We start from the raw sequence: 22,627 nt of genomic DNA on the forward strand, positions 1-22,627 counted from the left end.
TCACAGCCGCAGGGAAGTTTTGTGCCTTTCCCGGTTAGGCCTTTCCTTTAGTACAGCCTTATTTGCTAGTAACAAAAGTTACTAGCCTGCTGGAGTCTGGCAGAGGAGGAACTAAGAATTTTGTCCCTCTTGCAGTTGCATTTCTGCACTAGGTGCAGAGGACGGTTCTTCACTCTTCTAGTAGTGTTCTTGGTTTCTGTGCTGGGTGCAGATGAAGGATGGCATACTCCATCCCTGCTCTGTGGCCTGCATGGAATTCCTTGTTTCCTATGGCTACCAGACTAGTGCTTAAATATAAAGATGCTTTAGCAATAAACAGGAAGTGTAGGCAGAAGTGGCCAAAAAAAATGTGTCTGTTGTGACACTTCCATGCACAAAAATTGCTCCTACTGCCATGTGAAATGTTCCACTCATAATATTTCTTCTGCAGTATGGGTAATTTAAGCATGGTACTGTGGGCGTCCATTCCTGATAATTACTGTTTTTATGTGTCATTCATGTAAATTGTAGAAGCCAGATCTGCTCTATTGAATGTCACAGAGAAATTCCACTAAAATTGCCAAGTGTGAAATTGCTAATGATGACCTTGCATTCAGATATCCAGGCTGTTGGTAGTCCTGTTTTAAAAAGTGTTTTCAACACTTGGGATAGGGTTGGATGTAGCCTTATATGTTTTTATGCCTAAAAAAAGTGTATCTAAATTTATGAGATAAAAAAGATGTTGGCAAATGTAAAACAGGTGACTAACCATTATCAGCCAGTTCCTCCTTCTGAATTCTTCAGTGCAGATCCTTCAGGGCTATTGGCCTACATTCTACTTCTATATAAATATTGATACTGATTCTTTTCCTAAGCATAGCTCTATGGAATAATTAATTGTGTGCGGATGAACTAGGAATGCATGACAATTTAATAAGATTAGCAGTATGGATTTTTAAAAAGCTCTTTGAAGTAATGCATTGGCTTTGTAACTTATGAATATCTGGGAGTTTAACTGAATTTTGTCTGTTTTAAATCTGTGAACTACTAATGTTGATTGCTTATAGAAACCTTATTCAGTCAAGAAAATTAAGTGGCAATCATTAAATTGCTGTCTCTGGAGTAATCCCATTATAATTAATACAACTCTCACAATATGTGGTTTGATAATAACCACTTTAAATGTCTGTAAGATTTTTAATATGAATAATAATCTAGAACTGGGATGGGCAGACTTCAGGTTTCCAGGATCTGCTTTGTTTTGTTTTTACTAGAACCCCGAGATTCACCAACCAGAGCCTGGTGCAAAAGAGCTACATTTAGAATTACAGAATTCTGACTCCAGAAATTGTATCAGAACTGAATGGAGCTCACAGTCCTTCCATACAGAATCCCATTCCTGGTTACCTCAGGCTTTCTTCATTTCAGGAATATAATTTGGGATGAGGGGAGGAGTCATTTTGTTGCTATTTAAACAATTGGGATACAGAAATCTTGCTGATTCACCCAGAGACATACTAGCAGATCCAAGATACACTCTCTGCCAACCCATGATCTAGAACACTTGCAGGGAAAGATATATATCCATGATGGCTGAAAAAAAATACATTGATACTTCCTTTTGCCAGCACCTGTTCTAAACAGAAGATATTATTTCATATGGACTATCCTTATCTTTAATAAGCTGTGCCCTTTCTGTTTTGCATTCATAAGAACCCACCCCCAAACTATATTCCTGGGTAGGATTGTTATTACAACAAATATGCAAACATTATTTTTCCCAATCCAACCACATGAGTGTTTTTGTCGTTGCTTAAAAAACGTATAATTCATTTTTTTTTAATGATATAAGATAAGCAGCTTATCTTAGTTGTTTAGCTGCTTGGGATACATGCTTCAGGGTGCATTTACTGCTCTCCACCACCTCCCCTCTCCCACTCGTTTGAATTAGCAATCCACATACTGCATTACAAATTACTGATTTCTATATGTGTTGGTCTCTCTCTAGTATTCAAAACTGCTGTAGTTCTTGTGTATAAAGATGGCTCCAAACAGAAGAAAAAATTGGTAAGTTTGTCAGTTACTATAAATAACGGTAACTCTAACAGCAGACATTATCAAAGCCCCTTTAAAATCATTGTGCACTGAAGCTTCCTTTCCATTCCCAGTTGATAGATGGCCTCATATGTGTGAGTCTAGCAGTCAACTGGTGATAGGAAGTCAGTATCAGTCTGCCTTGGAAGGGCAGGCCCCTCCAAAGGCATCTCTCTTGCAGGCTGCCTCTCAGCTGGGAAGCTGGCAGCAGCAGTCAGAATGCCTTTGAGGGACACAGTCCTATCCTTCAAAGGTGCATCGCAGCTGATAGGCAACATTGCAAATGAGGAGACCCCCAAGCTATTGTTTCAGTATAAGCAGGATAAGCAGCTTGAAGTGGATGATGCAACTCACTCAGATTCTGTCGAAGAAATTGAGCAGGACATGTTTGCTTATATGAGCACCCTTGCTCAATTACTTATGACATTTGTATGTAGAAGTCATTCCAGACACTTTGGATGTAGTCAGTAATTATACAACGTAAGTACATACATTAGTACTTAACTAGCAGAGAGAGAAGCTAAGCAGACTTTGATGTTGTGTGTGTGTATGTTATGTACCTTCAAGTTGATTACGACTTATGGCGACCCTATGAATCAGCAATCTCCAGCAGCATCTGTTGTAAACCACCCTGTTCAGAACTTGTACGTACAGGTCTGTGGCTTCCTTTATAGCATCAATCCACCTCTTGTTTGGCCTTCCTCTTTTTCTACTCCCTTCTATTGGCTTTTCTAGTGAATCATGTCTTCTCATTATGTGTCCAAAGTATAATAACCTCAGTTTCATCATTTTAGCTTCTAATGATAGTTCTGGTTTAATTTGTTCTAACACCCAATTATTTGTCTTTTTCGCAGTCCATGGTATCCGCAAAGCTCTCCTCCACCACCGCATTTCAAATGAATTGATTCTTCTCTTATCCACTTTTTTCAGTGTCCAACTTTCACATCAATACATAGCGATCGGGAATACCATGTTCTGAATGACCCTGACTTTGGTGTTCCATGATACCTCTTTGCATTTGAGGATTTTTCTGGTTCTCTCATAGCTGCCCTCCCCAGTCCTAGCCGTCTTCTGATTTCTTGACTATTGTGTCCATTTTGGTTAATGACTGTGCCAAGGTATTGATAATCCTTGACAAGTTCAATGTCCTCATTGTCAACTTTAAAGTTACATAAATCTTCTGTTGTCATTACTTTAGTCTTCTTGATGTTCAGCTGTAGTCCTGCTTTTGTGCTTTCCTCTTTAACTTTCATCAGCATTTGTTTCATATCATTACTGGTTTCTGCTAGTAGTATGGTATCGTCTGCATATCTTAATTTATTGATATTTCTCCCTCCACTTTTCACACCTCCTTCATCTTGCTCCGGTCCCTCTTTCCATATGATATGTTCTGCATATAATTTAAACAAATAGGGTGATAAAATACATCCCTGTCTCACACCCTTTCCGATGGGGAACCAATCGGTTTCTCCATATTCTGTCCTTACAGTAGCCTCACGTCCAGAGTATAGGTTGTGCATCAGGACAATCAGATACTGTGGCACCCCCATTTCTTTTAAAGCATTCCATAGTTTTTCATTATCTACACAGTCAAAGGCTTTGCTGTAATCTATAAAACACAAGGTGATTTTCTTCTGAAATTCCTTGTTCTGTTCCATTATCCAACGTATGTTTGTGATATCTCTGCTGCCTCTTCCCTTTCTAAATCCAGCTTGGACATCTGGCATTTCTCACTCCATATATGCTGTAATGCCAAATGCCTAGCCCCTTGCCAAGCACAAGACTAATAAGTTTAGAATTTCAAAAGGACCATGAACACTGCTGGTGGTGAAGAAATTGAAGGCTCTATTAGCAAAGCTGTTTACATCAAACTGTCATTTGCAAGGAATAAAACACTAACCTGAAACTAATGACAAATGGGCCTCTGCCTTCCCTCCCACGTCGGTCTTTGATTGCTCTTACGTTTGCCCTGCGAGCTGGAAGCCTTTGGAACCGCCATTGTGAGGATTCTCTTGCCTGGGAGGAGTTGTGGTTCTTGAGTCTAATCTTGATGTCTGGAGGCTTCTTCAGCCCCCCTGAAGGCTTAGTCTTGTTGGTATCTTGGAGCTTCTTCAGCCCCCTGAAGGTTTAATCTCCCTGATCTAGGGGTCCTGTATTTATTCCCCCAAAGACCCCTGGGAGGGGCACCTTACACCTATTAGATCATTATCTTTCCATCATCCAGGTAGCTGGCTTTCACCATCAGGTGATGTCTCCTGATGCTGTCCTCGTGACATCTTGAACTGAGAATGCAGCTTCATTCTCAAGGTTGTTTGCTTGTTTTGATTATTAGGCTACTTGTTTACATTAGCCAAGTGAGAACGTTCGTAAACCAATTAGCTCATCATCCCTTCAGAGCTTGAGAAAGCCATAAACAATCTCACCTGAGAAGCGTGGGACAAACTACATTGTTTTGGTTAACTGAACATCTCTTCTCACAGGCTGTTTCTGAGTACAAAGTGGAAACTTCTGTTTCTTCTACTAAATATTTATTTATTTATTACATTTATATACCGCCCCATAGCTGAAGCTCTCTGGGCAGTTTACAGAGGTTTAAATAATATTACAAAGCCTGTGCTTTGAGCTCTCTAAACTGCAATACATGACAATTACAGTATGCCAAGCAATAAGCACCCCAATAGATTAATCAGGGGTATATGAATTATGGGACAGGGGAATGGGGCATGCCATATTAGCTCCGTGGCCCTCACATCAAGATGACTTCTGGCAATTGGCACTACATATGGTAAGAGCCTTTGTTGTAGAATCTTAAGTATTACTTTAGTTGCATAGGATATTAAGGCAATAATTCAATAATGACTGCATTCCCTGCGGTCCCCTTTCTTTGGAATTGGGATGTATATTGAACTCTTCCAGTCTATGGGCCACTGTTTTATTTTCCATATTTGTTGACAACTTTTTGTCAAAATTTGGACAGATTCAGTCTCAGTATCTTGTAGCAGCTCAATTGGTATGCCATCTATTCCTGGTGATTTGTTTCTTCCAAGTATTTTAAGTGCAGCTTTCACCTCATATTCTAAAATTTCTGTTTCTTCTTCATACAGTTCCTCCGCAAATGAATCTGTCATCCTTGCGTCTCTTTTATAGAGTTTTTCAGTATATTGCTTCCATCTTCCTTTTATTTCATCTCGGTCAGTCAGTGTGTTTCCCTGTTGATTAGTCAACATCCCTACTCTTGGTCTGAATTTCCCTTTCATTTCTCTAATCTTTTGGAATAGGGCTCTTGTTCTACCATTTTTATTATCCTCTTCTATTTCTGTACAATAATTATTGTAGTAGTTCTCGTACTAGTTGCTGTATTATTGCATTTAGAGTTCTAACTGTGTTTCTCTCTCCTTTTGCTTTTGCTTTCCTTCTCTAACCATTTTAAGAATTTTGTCAGTCCTCCATTGAGGTCTTTTTCTTTATTTAGAGGTATTGTCTTTTTTGCATTCTTCCCTGATAATGTCTTTGACTTCACTCCACGGTTCTTGGGGTTCTCTTATCAGATAGGTTTAAAGCCTCAAATCTAAAGGTTTAAAGCCTTTGATCTTCATGTTCTTCTGGGATGTTATTTAAATTGTATTTTGGCATGATGATTGCTTTGTTGTTCTTCCTTTAGCTTTACTCTGATTTTTTATATTACCAGTTCATGATCTGTACTGCAGTCTGCTCCTGGTCTTGTTTTCGCAGAAAGTATGGGACTTTAATGAGCCATTACCAATTCCCAAGTCTGGAGTAGGCACAGAGAGGTTATGTTAGACAACACTGCATAAGAAATTTTTTGGCATGCTTGTGTGGCATTTGAATGTAAAGCTTTCTCAGGTTTGTGCACTGTGCAGGATGAGAAGTGTTTAGCAGAGGAAAGAGATACATTACTATGAGAAGCAAAGCAAGCCCACAGGAGGGAGTTTTGTCAGCTTCCCTGGTTCTAATAAAGTTGTTCAATATTTCTTGTTCAAGACTTGATTTATTATTGTGGGTATTTCAAACCACTGGTGTGAATTCAGCATTATAATTTTTTTAATAAGTGCTGTTCTTTCCCCTCCACTCTTTTCTAGGGAGGATCACATAGGGCTTCAATATATGAAGACTCAGACCCATTCCGTTTCCGTCACATGATTCCTTTAGAAGCTCTACAAGTTCGGGCACTGGCTAGCGCAGGTAGCAATCAAATTTTTTTATTTAAGTTTGGATCTGTTTTTATTTTATTTTACTTAAAATTCTTTTGTTATTCCAAATATTCAAGTTATATATACAAAAAAAGGAGCAATTAAAATAAGTTCAACAAAATAAAAACAAAGAAACCCTCAAGAGAATCTTAGATGTAAAACCAAATTAAAGACTGAAAAAATAGCAATATCAGGTTCATATTACATTTATCAAAGTGCTTGCTGTGTATCGTATACCTTTTGGTTTGGAAGATGTGGCTCTTGGTTCAACTTCTCCTGGAATTCTCTAGATTGGGCTCTACTACAATGAACTCTATGTAACATCCTTGTCTTGTAGTTCTGCATATCAGTCTAAACAAATTCTGTTTTCTGAACTGAGCTCCAGAAACTGCTATCCTGGAGAGTAAATAAAGTGATTCAAAGACACTTTTTTTTAAGGGTATGAAACAAGTATTCCTAATATGAGCTGCTGGTGTGCACTGCATGTGGCCTGGCTGTATGAGTTGTTAAGTTCACTGTAGTGAGAGCTGAATGTGGAGCAGTTAGGAGTCCACTATCAAGCAGAGAAGCAGCATGAAACTCTAAGACATGTAGCTGGATGGTTCTGTGGCAAGTGAGGATACCGTTTTTTTTTCTATTTTGCTATAACATGGTATTGCAGGCTCAAGAGTACAACTTATGACTGGCAATATGGTCCCTGAAGTCACAGAACAAGAGATCAACCCATAGCAGTAGCCTTGGCTTCCCTTTTATGTCATTCTTTTGGCCTGAAAATATGGTTCTCTGGGATCACCCAAACTCTCATTCGTTGCAGCCTTTGAAGTTGATGCTTGCATAGGCCTGCATAGCTCTCCCTTCTGTCAGTCACAGGTGAAGGCTATACTTGCCATGAAAATTCAAAACACAATAGATAATACTCTTTCCACAATGTTGTTGCCCAGTGTACTTTAGGTAATGGCTAACTGTTCTCTCCAACCTAGAAATCTGGGTTCCCCAACATAGCACCCATGGGCATCACACTGTCCTCAGATGTTCCCCTTGGTGCCCGCCAAGACCACCTGCCCCTCAGAATTGAGGATTTGGTTGAGTTGGGGGGAGTTGCCTGGGTTTTTTGTCTGTGTTTTATTTGTTTGGTATGTTTGTAGATGTTTTTGCCTCAGTTTGTTTTCTTTCTTTTTTTTGGAGAGGGGCAGTTCTGAGCATCACCAGTTTTTTCTTCTATGAAATGAGTATTTTGTGGCGCCCATGAGGTTTTAGATCTCCAAATTTCAAAAAGGTTAGGGACTTTGTAATTCATTTGGTCCCTTTGTCATCGTGATAGCATATAAGTCCATAGTTTTAACAATATAATTGTTTAGGAGATAATTCCTGAACATCTTTTCAGCAGGTTTTCTTTGTGCGTGCTTTCTTTTATACTGTTTAAATACATAAAAGAAACATTCTTAGGAGTTTTAAGAGAGAATGCTTGTACTCCCCTTGGAACAAAACACGAAAATTGATGTTGTACATTACCCATTGATTTCAGTGTGGTTTGAATGGGAGCCTCATTTTAAATTAATGGAGGCTGCTCCATGGCAGTACGTAGCCAACTTCACCAATTGGTTGTGGTTGTCCATACTACAGCAGAGGCATAGAGTTCTAAGTACACCGTATTTTTTGTGTAGAGGAGTATATGAGTGTCATGGTCATGAGCTGTTTATCTATGTGAATTGCCTCCATTCTGAGGAAAATTACCACTGTAGTGGGATTGGTGTGCATGGTAAGATGTTTTCACATATTATAATCCCCACATGGAGTTAGCATCACATGGAAATGTTTCTAGCAGTCTCCTCTGGCCACTGCAGTGTTTGAATCATCCCATATTAAGGCATTTAAATTCACTTAAATGAATATCCACAAAGATTTACTTCTTAAAACTACTAAATCACTATACCAATATACCTCAGTGGTTATAGCATTGGATTAGCACTGGGAAAGCTCAAGTTCAAATCTCTACTCAACCATATAAAGCTCAATGAAGTTACCTTGGGCCACTCGCTGTCTCTTGAACCTAACCTATCTCACAGGGTTTTTGTGAGGATAAAATGAGAAGGAAGAAGAACCATATATAGGGCCTTGAGCACCTTGGAAGAATGGTCAGATGTAAATATAATAATAAATAGCATAAATAGCATGCATACATGAAGAGCATGAAATAGCACTTCTTAAAAAATGTTATCTTTTCCTAGATGCAGAGACCAATTCCGTCTGTGAAATAGTTCATGTGAAATCTGAGTCTGAAGGCAGGCCAGAAAGGTCATTCCACCTTTGTTGTAGGTAAGAGAGTGCCACATAAAAAAAAAAAAGACTCTTGTAAAGAAGCTTATCGGTAATGTTATTGTAGGCCACTCTTGAGAGCCATGGCCAAAGAATAGCTAACAAAAAACGGACGATGGGAGGAGGGACGGACGGACGGATAATGTAGACAAAAGCTGGGCATAGGTCTGAAAGACCTGAGTTTAATTCCCATCTTTGCCATGTACTCTGTGTGGCCCTATGTTACTTTCAGCTTTAGTTCCCAATGTGTAATGTTGGAATAGTGGCTTATCTGACAGGATTATGAAGGTAGTTTCCCGGGGGTGGGGGGGTGATCTATTGACTCTGGATGTACTAACCTTTGTGATTTCCCCAAATGCGGGAAACTTGACTGCATAATTTGTGGTTTCTTGTGAGGGTGAACTCTGTTAAAAGCAGGATTCTTGTGAGGGTGAACTCAATTAAGATTGCAAAGCAGTTGGCAAAATCATACTACAATTTAAGCTAAATAAAGAACATACAAATATAAGCTGTTTTGCTAGCTTGGTGCCTCATTTCTGTTCCTTTTTCTCTTTTTCCCATAGTTCCCCAGAACATCGGAAGGATTTTCTGAAGTCTGTGCATTCAATATTACGTGACAAACACAGAAGGCAGCTTCTAAAAACCGAAAGTTTACCTTCATCCCAGCAGTATGTTCCTTTTGGAGGAAAAAGATTGAGTGCTTTAAAGGGTGCAAGGCCAGCTATGAACAGGGCAGGTACTGTAGGGTTACAGCTTTTCAAGATCTCAGTAACCCAGCCACCATTGTAAGACACATCAGAGTACTTTATTTGTACAAAATGTAGGGCTAGTGTTCCATGATCCTCATGAGTACATCAGATGTGTTATTGATAGGCAAACACGTGACTCTGTATTCAAAGAATCTCTTGTAAAGTGGAGTCATGCCCTTACATTTTATTAGTAGATTCTAAGGCAAGGGGAGAATTGCAATTTGCTGACTTTGTCACCTTCTCTCTTCAATAGAGATTTGTATTTGTTTGTTTCATATGTTCCTTTTTAAAGGTGGGGTGGGGGAAACCACCTACATTTCTCATGATTTAGGACAGATAGTTTCATTATCAGTTGACCTTCAGCAAACAAACTGGAAAACATGATTGGGGGGGGGGAGGCATGCAAAGATGCCTTGTCTGCAAGAAAAAAAAAGAATACAGGATTTTTACCCTGGTTCTTCCTGAGTAGAAAATTAACAGTGTCTCCTGGGTGTTTGTACCTCTTCTGTAACAGACCAATGACTTTCACAGCAAGACTTGTTGTGCAAGACTCTGCACCTCCATGGCACAGTTAAGGAGAAGTTCTGAGGAACGACAAACTGGTCCTTTGTCTTTTGCTGTAGACTCTCCTTAATTTCCTGCTGACTTCCTTTGTTCCTAAATATCAGAACATTTGTCTCAAGAGAGTAGGAACTGTGTAATGCTCTCTCTGTTCTCTCCCCCCCACCAAACAAAAACCCCTGTTAACATTATGACTTCAGGCTTTGGGTTGTTTCTGATCAGCGCTTAACTGTAAACCAGCCTAGAATTAGGTTTGAACATAATTCACAAATAGTATACACTGGAATAGCTGTGCAAATACTGGTAGGAACTGCTAAGAATGAACAGATGGTTTTGCTTCTCCTTTGGAATATAATATGTATTCTTGAATTTGTACATTCATCTTTAGGATCTATTCAGTATCCATTCCCTACAATCTCTGGGTTTGATCCGTCCTTAGCTATCTGGGATTAGAAGGGTTCCTTCCATCTATGGAAAGCTTGTATCCAGCAGAGGAATCTCATTGGCAGGAAGGGGAGGAATTTTGCTGATTTCCACCACCCTCCCCCTTTCTGGAGGTTTGCCCAGTCCACTGGAGTCAGTAGGAGCAAAGTCTGGATTCAGCCCCTCATCCACAGTGAGACTGGGAGGAGATTCCTAACTGCCATGCCTTGTCACTTCCTAATCCACACTGCCGGTAGGCCCAAAGCAAGAGAGACTGCATTTATATGAAAACAGGATATTCTTTACTCCGTGATTCTGACCCCACTGTGAGAGATCCTGTGATCAAATAATCACAGCATCTCCTTGCTGCTCACGATGAGGGGACATAGGGGAAGCATGCAACCTGCTCTCAGTCTTACTGTGCATACAGGTTCCAGGGAGTGAGTATAACCTTAACCCACATATTTCCCTTACTCCCATTATTTAGCAAGAAGGAGTAACAAATTGCCTCTTTCCTTATATGCATATTTTTGGTGACTTTTATTGGAACCATTGAAAAGAGGGTGTAATGAATAAGACAGTAGTATAGTCTATATTTATACATGGAGCATCTCTGATCTTTTCACAGTTTTGTGGCATACATATTTAGCATGTTTACCATTTGTCGTGTGGTGAACAGTCTGATGTTTGAAGGGAAGTTACATAGGTCAGGGAATCTTAACCGATAGCAGCTGTTCACGTGTGTCGCAAGGCTTGTTCATTGTGTGTATACATGGGCATCTCTCCTTTAAATGTTATGGCATTCACTACATGATATTCAGAAAAGTTTCTGGAAAAGCATGCTTTCATGATAAGCAACCCTTGGAACAAGGATGGAGACTCTCAGGTGTGGGGGCTGAATGTGGCCCTCCAGGCTACTGAACCCAGCCTTTGGGTCTGTCCCCAGACCCCGCTCCTTCTCTCAGGTCACACCCTTCACCAGCCTGGCTTCATGCCCTCCTCAAGTGCTTTTGCCTGGCTAGAATGTGTGCTTGCTGTGTGAAAATGCCTCTTCCTTGCATGGATGGAGAGGTGTACATGTGTGTGTTTGTGTGTGTAGAAACCTCTGATTTTTACATGGCTGGAATGAGCCTACTGTGCCAAAGGAAGAGTCAAAGCCATTGTTGCCTCTTGCACAGCCCATAGTTGGCATGCAGCCCCTGGGAGGTTGCACAGGAGGGAATATGGCCCTCGGGCTGAGACAGCTTCCCAATCCCTGCCTTAGAATCACTGAGTTGGAAAGAACAGAGAACCATTAAGCACAGCCCTTTCCACGAGGCAGGACTCTTCCCTGACTAGTTGTATCAGCCACTGTGGCACTGACATGAAAAGCAGATGATTAGGCCTGTTTAGCAGCCAGTAGAAAGAAAGACATAAAAACTGGGTCCCATTATCCTAGTCTGAGGAGCTGGGTACTAGATTTCTTAAAGGCCACTGGCAAAACTGATAATTTCCAGAAACTGCCTAAAACTTGTTGCGTGCCCAGAAAATGTTGGTGTTAAACATGTCCACTCTTCTTGGTAGGTGATCCCCAACTAATATAAAATGAAAAAGTATTTGAAAGCCAAATTCTGAAGAAGAAAAAAATCAGTTTTGCAGTCAATTGTTTGTAAAAGTATCTGGGGTTTTATTTTTGTATGTGCACACAGTGTCTGCCCCAAGCAAGTCTCTTGGGAGGAGGAGGAGGAGGCTGGCTCGAAATAGATTTACTATTGATTCAGATGCTGTCTTTGCCAGCAGTCCTGAGAAAGAGTCCCAGCCGGCATCCAGCAACAAGGACACTGACCGCTGGGTAGAAGAACAATTTGACCTTGGCCAATATGAAGAGCAAGAGGACATAAAAGAAACAGACATTCTCAGTGATGATGATGAATACTGTGAGCCTCTGAGGAATACAATGGTTGAAAAAGACCTTCAGGATCAGTTACAGGCAGCTTCCATTACAAGCAACCAGTCATATCGAGGAGACAAAGTGCGGTATGCCATGGGCACACATGCTTCCAGAATGGCTCAGTTAAAGAAACAAGCTGCTCTGTCTGGAATTAATGGTGGTATGGAAGGCAACAGTGAAGAGGTCATCTGGGTTCGCCGTGAAGATTTTGTACCACCAAGGAAACTGAACACTGAGCTTTAGCCCCATCACTTTCTTGTTAGACAGTAGGCATAGCTGTGCCCCCAGCCCACCCCTTACACATTGTGGAGAATGATCCTTTAGAATGCACACTTGCACATACAGTTATGGCAGCTAAACTGGTTGAAACCACACAACCTCTCTCTCTCTCTCTTTCCTTTAAGGTAATGCATAATGGGGGGGAGGGGGGGAGGGAAAACAAAATTTGGGAATGGAATGAGCTTGAGTCCTTCTCTGTACATTACCAAGGGCTTTATTTATTCTAAACTAATCGGGCTGCATATTGAACTGGGATGCGTAGATATGACTAGAAAACACGTTGCTGTGGGTGTTCTTTTTTTAAAAAAACGCAGCAAATTAGCTTAAGTGATAGCACATGCAGCAAACAAATTTTGTATGTGACATGTCAATCATAGGTTCATCTTAAACAAAGAAGCTTCAAGGAAACAAGGAATATCTGCAGTATTCTTAATCCATTTTCCTCTTAAACTTCAGAGATTCTCAACCTAATCCTGCAAGGGTGATCCATGCACAGAAACAGACATCTTTGCGTGGACTTTGGTAATTTATGGGACACTACCATTGGAAATGGTGTTTGAGTGGAGGAAAACACTTCTTCCAGTACCTGGGAGATATGCATGGGGTGGACCTGCACTGCATATGCACTGCTGAACAGATCTTTGGCACTGTCAGCTCTGAGTGGTCCAGTAACTTGTTTGGAGAGGGTCTAGAACCAGGCTGTCCTTTCTTCTGTCCCTTAGCAAGTGATCGGTGCTGACAACACTAAACATTTGTTTGGAGGGGAGGTACTTGCACACAGTAGCATTCACAAAGCTTACTGTCACCAGGTGAGGATCTCTGGATCCAGTGACATTATGTATATTTTAGAAATGTGTAGAGGAAAAATCTGGAATTTATGTTGTGCCGAGTTCTCTTTGGTCTGTGGCTTGTCTAATTTAATGTCAATGTTGGAAGTTCTAGTTTTACATGAAAATTATAACAATGCCAAACTCTTTTTTATTTGAAAAAGTGACCCGAATTTAACACTTGAAAAAAAATTTTTTTTGTGTGTATTTTACCTGAAATGCAAGGGCAGAACAGGATGGGCATTTTATAGTGTTAGCCTGCAATCTTATGCACACTTATCAAAGAATAAGTCCCATTTAACGCAGCAGGATTTAATTCCAAGTAAATGTGCATAGGATTGTGTTTCGTTCCAACTCTAGGATGTAAAGCAATCCTTTTAGAAAGGATTGAGGATGTTGGTTTTATAGTATAATGCTAAACTGGAAACTCGTAGGGATAATCTTTTTTCATTTCTTTCATTTTTCTTTTTTGTAAAATAGAAATAAAACTGAACAGCTGTACATATTTGAGACTGGAATTAAGTTAGCAATGTCAATAAATAGCTGAGGAACCAAGAGGGTTAATTGAATCTCTGATGTAGTTCTGTTGGAATTGGCACATTGCATCTAGGATGAGTTTGATCCTCTGTGGTTGATGACATTAGGGCTCAGGAAAAATTGAACATTTTGTGGCCAAAAAAGTGACCTCATCCTATTATTATGTGATATTAGTGTACTTAATGATTGCTCCTCCCCCATCCCCCGCTATGGAATATGAGCAATGTTTTAAACAAGCAAACAATCCTCTTTTCAATTGTAAGCTTTGTATTTAAACATCTGTAACAGGGTAAAAATGTGACTAAAATTTTAAAGATTTCCAAATAATTTTTACAAAGCACTTTTTCTGTTTAAATATTTATATATAGCTTTCTCATTTTAGTTTTGATCTGCAAAAACATGGGGGGAAGAGTTGTTTGGTTGGTTTTTTGAAGGGGTCATTTTTGTATCTATTGATGTTTGACACATTAGTGGGTACATTGAAAACCTAACATTTTATAATAGCTATAGGGATTATATTTTATACAATCAGCTGTGGCTATATTTTGAGATGTGAATGGAAAATGTTACCTAGCAACATCCGCTGTTTTGTGTTCTGGCCAATCTTGGAGTCTCACCCGCAGTATACTCAGTGTTTTGAAAGTTTTATTCTCTTTAACTTTTGCAGTCTTTTTAATTGTTTTTTCTTAAAAAGCTTTAGCAAGGTTTCTACACCCTATGTATCTCACCATATTTAAATTCAAGCCAGTTGTGTACCAATTTATTAGAGCTGACAATGTTTTAGCTGTCCCCAGTGAACTACAATAAGCCTGTGAAAATGCTGGACGTCCTGTGCTTGGAGGGTGCCATTGTTCTTGTACATAATGTCATAAACTGTCGATGTCAAAGGTTCTTCTATATTTCTTTTATAAGCTGAAAGAAGGTCTATTTTTATGTTTTTAGGTATATGAATGGAACGTTGTAAATGCCTGTCAAATAAAATAATATGGAAAAAACATTGGAATATTGTTGTCAGTGGTGCTTGTGGCTATCCTGGCCTCTTTCAATATAGACGGCAGCATTTTCCCAACAGAAGAACATTAGACACAACCCAGTGAAAGTTAAGCATTTTTAAGATTCCCTGACTTCAGTGGGGAATGTTTCAGTTCATGTTTAACTTGCCCATTGAAACTAGTCTCCCTGTCTGTCTTCATCCATCAGCTTCCTTTTTCCTCTTAATAACCTCAAGACTTGCTTGATAGGCATGACATATATTGCCATTGTGGCATGAGGCTGCTTTTGCCACTAATTGATCAACTCCTGCCCTCTTCCTCTCTTTCCAGTGTCTATTGTGGGGAGAGTACAGCTGACCATTTTACCACACATCTGCACCTGATATATGGTAAAAGTATCCTTACTGCTTGACAGGACAATAGAGGTCTCCTCAGGGAAGTTAGATTGTCTGTCTCAGAGCTTGGAAAAGTTACTTTTTTAAACTACAACTCCCATCAGCCCTGGCCAGCATGGCCCCTGGATTGGGCTGATGGGAGTTGTAGTTCAAAAAAGTAACTTTTCCAAGCTCTGGGCTCACAGATGATGAGTTCTCTGGGGAAGCACTGCAACACATCTGTGCTCTCTAACTGTTAAGTCAGTAGCAACTCAAAGTATTGTATTGCCTGTTCTTGTCCAATTGATGAAAGGCAATTGTTCCCAGCATACATCAAGGGCAGCAGGGTTTTTTTTGGGGGGGGGTGAGTAGATGGGAAAAGCTGGAGTAAATTAGAAAAGCCTACTGGATCAGACCAAAGATCCATCCTAGTTCAGCATATTATTTCCAGTATTGGCCAGCCAGAAGCTTCTCAGAAGGGCATGAAGACAAAGCTGTCTTCAGCTTTTCATCTGCCTTAGTCATCTGCCTAATGGCCATTGATAAACAATATTGGTTATAATGCTGGCTGTTTTTAATTTTTGGTGACTTGCCTAATGATCCCTAATGTGGAGTTTGCATTTTTCACTGCTGCTGTAAACCTGAGTCAACCACAACCTCAAGGTATTTCCTGGATAATTATAGTTAGTTCAGATTCCAGTTCTGTGGGGGTGTTTATGGAGTTTGTGTTTGTTTATTTATTGCCCAAATGTGCACACAACTAAAATATCCTAATCTATAACTATTAAAGGAGCAGGAGCCCTGTTCTCTTTTGGCCACCCAACCATATCTGATCCATAGTTGCACTGCCTAGTGCTGTATGTTTGTAAGAAAGCAGCCTCAGGTATCCTCAATTTGGATTGGAACTACAGCATGAAAACAGTCTAGCTCTTTGCACAGTGAAGACCAATGCAAAGAATTAATTTACTTTGTCTGCTAAATTCGTTTAACTTCTATCATCTTTTGGTAGCTTTATCACACTCGTTTCATCAACCACTACTCAGGTTGTTTTCCTGTTTGTGGTGTGTTTAATTGTTGTTGATTGGTTAATGTTTTTGGAAATAGGCTCCTCGGTTTGTTCCCCTCTTCTGCTATTGTCAACTTGTATTCGTTTTGCCAGAGTTTGTGGTCCTTATTTTTCTTATTTGGTGGACACCACTTAAAAACCTTCTTGTCTCTAATAAATGCTATGTCTTTTATAGCTCATTCACTATGCTGGCATCCTCTTGGACTTGTTTGTAACCATCTTAATCAATGATACACGTTTTACCTGAGTTTATATAATAGTGATAAGTAGTTTTAAATTTACTTCCAAAGACTCTGAAGAGATTTGATCTTTCTGACACTCAACTTCTGTTTAACTAATCTCCTCATTTTGATGAATTACCTCTTCTGAAATTCTTGGTGGTGTTCACCATTGGCGCTAATTTGAAGAAACAAAAATGTGTGGCTAGTATAACTGCACCAAACATTGATGTATAAGTCAGTCAACCATACAAAGACAAATGTGATTTAAGAGAAAGTATTAATCAAAAGGGGTTACAGGGTAATTGTAATCCAGTAATTTGCACCTGTCCATCATGTTGCTTTTACAAGTGTTTGCCTGGGTTCACAGGTATTGTGGGTGACATTTTGATAAACAATCCTAAATTACATGTCTGCACATTAGATGTCCAAATCCTGTCTTCTGATTACCTCCTCTGTTCTACCTGAATCACCATCTGATATGCACTACCTGAAACTTGGGGCCATTTTAAAATTTCAAGAACATCCTCAGATGCTTGTACCCCAACCCTGGGAAGCAGCTGCTGGGACAAAAATGAGATGTGTGTGTGCATAAGGAGATGCACAGGTCTAAATGGAGTCTATGGATTGCAGCCCGTTTCCAAAGGTGGCCAACTAGATGCTGCTCTAGAGGTGGAGCCCCAGAAAGGAATGGATTTCTGGATCCCTTGTGTATCTGCTACTGAAGTGACGCAATTTGAATCCAATTGATCCATTTGGTATCATCAGTGTTTCGTGAGCTCATCTGCTACCATCTGTTTTAACAGTCTGCCTATTTTAATATGCAGTGCCATTGATTTTTTAATGGAAGTACAAATCTTCTAGCAACTTCTCTATGTCAGGTGCCATGGTACATATACAGGACTTCTGAGTATTAAGGACTGGATCCCTGATAACAGCTGAAAATGAGGCAGTTGCACAACAGCCCAGAACCTTCCTTGAGGAACTGGGTGACACCAGAGGGCCAAACATGTGCCCCTGTCTTATATAAAGCTCCTGTATCTGCTGCTGTCCCTCAATCTTGATAATCACTGAGGAAGGCCACCAGGTTAACTCAGCTTACAAAAAATAAACACAAATACAGTAGCGCCCCGTTTTTTGGTGTTCCGCTAGTACGGCAGCGCCAGCGGGGTGATCAGCTGTAGCTTGGGCAGCTCCACCTGCCGCATTTCAGCTGGCAGCAATCAGCTGTAGCGCGGGGAGCTCATGAGCTCCAGCTGATCACTATCAGCTGTAGCGTGGTGGCTGGAGCTCCCCATGCTACAGCTATACTGGATTGCCTGGTGTGTGTTTCTGAGTGTGCATTATATAATACAGTAGGGCCCCACTTTCCCATGGTTTTCGTTTTCTGGTGGGGGTCTGGAACATAACCCGCCGTATGAGTGGAGCCCTACTGTATAGAAATACGTATCAATAAAAACAGTACAATTTACAAAAATTAAATAACAAGGTAATAACCTTATTAAAAAGCAACAATAATAACTTTCAATGAAAATACAACAAATCACACTTTCCTAACCCTCCTAATAAATTCCTAACCATCAGTGTCTGCTAGTTCTTACATCAATATTGTTGACCTCAAAACATGATATCACTGAGGTGTCCTGCTGGTACTGCATCTGTCAGTCCTAATACAGGAAAAGGAGCAGAAGCAGTCCAGCTTTTTGCCAACATCAATGGTGTCCACGGTAAGCAGTATTTCACCTTGGTCACAGGGATGAAGCGGCCGACATTCCAGCTGTCGTAGGTCATTGCAATGGTGGAAATGACGTGCTCGGAAAGAAAGGGGAAAGAAGCAGAAGCCTCAGCGTGGATGGATCTGCCCACGGAAGAGATGGAAACAACAGGCTCAGAGAAGAAAGGGGTGGAGGCCTGCTCGGCGTAGATGGATCTGCCCACAGGCGAGGCCCCAGCACAGGGGCTCATATCATATTGTCCTTCATGATAATTGATTGATATTTAAAAAACCTCTCAAGCAGCTATTTCATGCAAATATCACAAAAAATATGCTATTTTTTTTAAGGGTTACAAATGGAGTGTTTTCTGATCTTGTTCAGCCCTAGCTATTTTATTACCCAGTTTTAATTTTCCACATTCTACATCTTTCACTGAAATTGATGTGTAATAGTGAGTGTATCAGTCAAAACTGTTCAAATGCTAAACAAAATCTTCAAAATAATGAAATGCAATTTTAACTATACTGTGATGGTTTATAGACATCATTTGGTTTAATTCAGAAACTTGTATAACTAAGAATATGTCCAGGTAGGTGTCTCCCCCACTCTCCATTACAATGAAGGGCACTATTTAAAAAAAACCTTTACAAAAATAATAAGATGGATGAATGAGCGTAGACACTGCAAAGATGAAATCATACCTCTGAATAACTCAGTGATGGTTGGAAGACAGCCACCTGCTCAAACGAATCAAGAGTCACAGAGAAGATCTCTGTAATTTTAAGCTGTTGAAGATTATGTTGAAGTTTGGATGCATTTATGCCATTTTATGTTAATTGACTTTGCATGAAGTGAATGATGAAAATAGTAATCAAATATATTTTTGGGTTGAAGAGGTAACCCAACTCCCAAGTTAAGATGCTGAGTTAATAATGTAAGAACTAAACTAATGTTTTGAATGCTGGAAAATGAGTAGTACATTTACATTGGCCAAAACATTAAATGTGAATTTATACATTAAATTTGTTGCCAAATATACTTGTGGATGTAAAATTTCCAACCCTGTAGTTCAACTTTTCTGACTTCACAGATTTATTGCTATGCAGTAATTTCACATGGAAAGAAAGAGATTCAATGAATGAATCTCTTGATGAGATTAATTTGGAACATTTCTGTAGCCAGAAGATGGCGCTCTTTACTCAAGAAAAAATGTGCAAAACCTGTGTGTGTGTGTGTGTGTGTGTGTGTGTGTGTGTGTGTGTGTGTGTGTGTGTGTGTGTGTGTGTGTGTGTGTAAAACATAAGCACAGTATTATTTGTATTTTCATCAAAATTAAAACGGGGTCCTTGGTTATTTGGATGCTGAATTTGCTGGTGGAATGGAATACGGATAGATACAGAAGAATGATCCATCTAGCTCACATTTGATTTTTATGTCATTCAATCAGGAAAAAGCAATTTCAAGGGATGAATTTAGATTTGCTTTCCATTTGAGGAAGATTAAAACTTTTAATTAACTCCCTAATACCTCCTTTAGGAGTCAAATATCTTTCTAGTCTTTCAACTACTAATCACAAAATGACCTAATCATGTTTGATATAATACTACCAGTTTAAAGCAGCAGACTTCTTAGGAACATAGGAAGCTGTCTTATACCAGGTCAGATGATTTGTCCAATTAGTCCCATATTGTCTATGCTGACTGCTGTAGGACAGGGATGGGGAACTTGTAGTTCAGCAACATTTGGAGGATCACAACCCCCATCATACCTGGCCACTTTTTATTTATGAATCGTTTCCCATGAAGAATCCTGAAACAATGTACAATACAATAAAAACGTACATAGAACAATTGCTTATTTAAAAAATGCTAAAACATTTGCATATATAAAACCAATTGTATACCACTTGGAGGTTTTATTACAATCAGGCTTAATTCCACCATCATGCGGAATGGACCTCCTTACAGGATGGTACCTGCAGGATGCCCTCTCCTGCAGTGTGCTGTAATCAATTGGGTAAGTAGGGGGTGAGACCATCTTTTAGATATCCTGGCACAGGGTTTTGTATACCAGTGCCAGCACTTGAACTTAGCTCAGTAGCTAATTGGCAGCCAGTGCAATTCTTTCAGAAGTGGTGTAATATAATGCCGATATCCACCCCAGTGACCAGTTCAGTTGCCAGATTTTTCACTAGCTGTAGCTTCTGAGTCAGCCTGAAGTGCAGCCCTACATACAGCACATTGCAGTAATCAAGTCTGGAAGTTACCAGTGCATGGATGACATTTATCAGACCGTATCTCCCTGTATGAGCCTGCCTGGGCCCTGAGATCTTAAGGAGAGGCCCTTCTCTCAATACCCACATCATCTCAAGTATGACTAGTGGGGACGTGTGAGGGCCTTCTCGGTGGCTGCCCCTAGGCTTTGGAATTCCCTTCCTAGGGAGGTAAGAATGACCCCCTCCTTGCAGTCCTTCCGCCGACAAGCAAAGACCTTCCTATTCCAACAAGCCTTTGGAATTGAAGGCTAAGGATAGGGCGTGAAGGGTGCTGCATTGGTAATGTCTATTATATCATTTTTTTAGCTATATGTGTGTATGGTTTTAATATTGGAAATAGTTTAATCTTATTTTAATGTAGACTTTGTATGTTTTTAATTATATGTATTTTTTATCCGGAAGCTGCCATGAGTTCCAGTTTTGGAAAAATGGCGGGGTATAAATAAAGACAATAATAATAATAATTGGTCAGGCTATCCCAGTCCAGAAATGACCATAGCTATCTCACCACCTGAAGTGGATAAAAGGCATTTCTAGCTACTGAGGTCACCTGCTCATCTAGCAACAGAGATGGATCCAGGAGCACCCACAGACTATAAACCTGCTCCTTTGGGGGGGGTGCAACCCCATCCAAAGCAAAAAGGCTATTTAGATAAGGAAACTGCTCACCCACAGTGCCTCTGTCTTGCCAGGATTTGGAGTCAGTTTATTGTCCTGAGTCCGGTGCACCACCAAGTCCAGGCACCAGTTCAGAGCTTGCGAAGCCTCTTCTGATTCAGGGGTTAAAGAGAAATAGAGCTGGATATTGTCAGTATACTCATGACCCCTCACTCCAAATGTCCTAACACTTCCAACATCTTCATGTATATGTTATATAGGATTAAGAACAGGACACCGCACAGCACAACTTGGTTTGTGACACAGTCTGTGTCTGTGTTAGAATTGCTTTTTAATATGTTTATATATATATATATATATATATATATATATATATATATATATATATATATATATATATATATATATATAATAATATGTTTTTAATCCTTTTTATAGATGTTTTTAAAGCTTTTAAAAAATGTTTTTAACATTTTGTTTTAATGTATTTTAAGGTCTGTTTTTATGATGTTTTAAAGTGTTTTTCAGTTTCTGTTTACACAGGGCTCCTGCTGGGAGGAAGGGCAGGATATAAATCAAATAATAAATAATAAATAAAATAAATAAACTGACAGATACTCACACAATGCTATTCTTTGAAACTGAGCCTGGAGATAGGACCAGAACCTCTGTAATATAGGTCCCCCAATGCCCATCTCTCACAGCCGATTCAGGAGGATACTATGGTCAATGGTATCAAAAACCACTGAGAGATCAAGTAAGAATAGCAGGGCTGCACTCCCCGTCCTCTTGATAAAGATTCTTCAGGGCAACCAAGACCAATTCAGTTCCAGAACCAGGCCTGAACTCTGATTGAAATGGTTCAAGATAATCTGTTTCAGTTGCATTCCAACCCTCTCAATCACTTTCCCTAAAAAGGGGGTATTTGCTACTGGGTGGTAATTGTCACAAACCAATAGGTCCAAGTTGGGCTTTTTCAGGAGTAGTTATATCACTGCCTTTTTCAAGATGACCATGGTCATCCCTTCCCACAAGTATGAGCTGACCACATCCTGAATCAATCCTCTAGTGTCCGACGATGCTTCCAGCAGAGGGCAAAGGCCTCTTACTGCTTTTTAAGCTCCTCTCCCTGGTTCAGGTGCTAACAGTCATCCCTCTGACTCCTGGGAGCTTGTAGCTTAAACGGCCAGAAAGCCTGCATTGCTCTGCTACTCACAAGTGTCAGGGAGTGGAGGAGGCTTCTGTTCACTCCTTGAGTTTGATTGAAGGGCTCCAGCTGTGTTCTGAACCTCTTCCGGGGAGGGAGGCCTGGAGCTGCATCTTGTGTGAGTCTGCTTGTTCCCTCTCTTGGGTCTGCTGTGCCAGTCCACTGCTCTTCATCCTCCTCTGAGGACTCATCCGATGGAGGCATGACACCTGGGACCTTTTGTGTGCAAATTATGTGCTCCATCACTGGGCTAAAT

General features: G+C 40.1%; 1 protein-coding gene across 18 annotated transcripts in view; it reads left to right on the forward strand.

Moving 5' to 3' along the window:
• Window positions 1-14,890, forward strand: part of TIAM1 (TIAM Rac1 associated GEF 1) — a 229,617-nt gene extending 214,727 nt beyond the window's left edge. For 15 of the 18 annotated variants that reach the window (XM_061627834.1, XM_061627835.1, XM_061627833.1 and 12 more), the window contains 5 exons: window positions 1,988-2,046; window positions 6,174-6,276; window positions 8,513-8,600; window positions 9,164-9,336; window positions 12,022-14,890. In XM_061627834.1, coding sequence (XP_061483818.1) covers window positions 1,988-2,046; window positions 6,174-6,276; window positions 8,513-8,600; window positions 9,164-9,336; window positions 12,022-12,506 — 908 coding nt within the window. In that variant the 3' untranslated portion in view covers window positions 12,507-14,890. The remainder of the gene's footprint in view (window positions 1-1,987; window positions 2,047-6,173; window positions 6,277-8,512; window positions 8,601-9,163; window positions 9,337-12,021) is intronic. The other 3 variants (XM_061627849.1, XM_061627850.1, XM_061627848.1) reach the window with 3 other exon arrangements.
• Window positions 14,891-22,627: the final 7,737 nt, after the last annotated feature.

This window comes from Rhineura floridana, chromosome 5 (genome assembly GCF_030035675.1).
Source record: "Rhineura floridana isolate rRhiFlo1 chromosome 5, rRhiFlo1.hap2, whole genome shotgun sequence".
In the NCBI taxonomy this organism is placed as follows: Eukaryota; Metazoa; Chordata; class Lepidosauria; order Squamata; family Rhineuridae; genus Rhineura; species Rhineura floridana.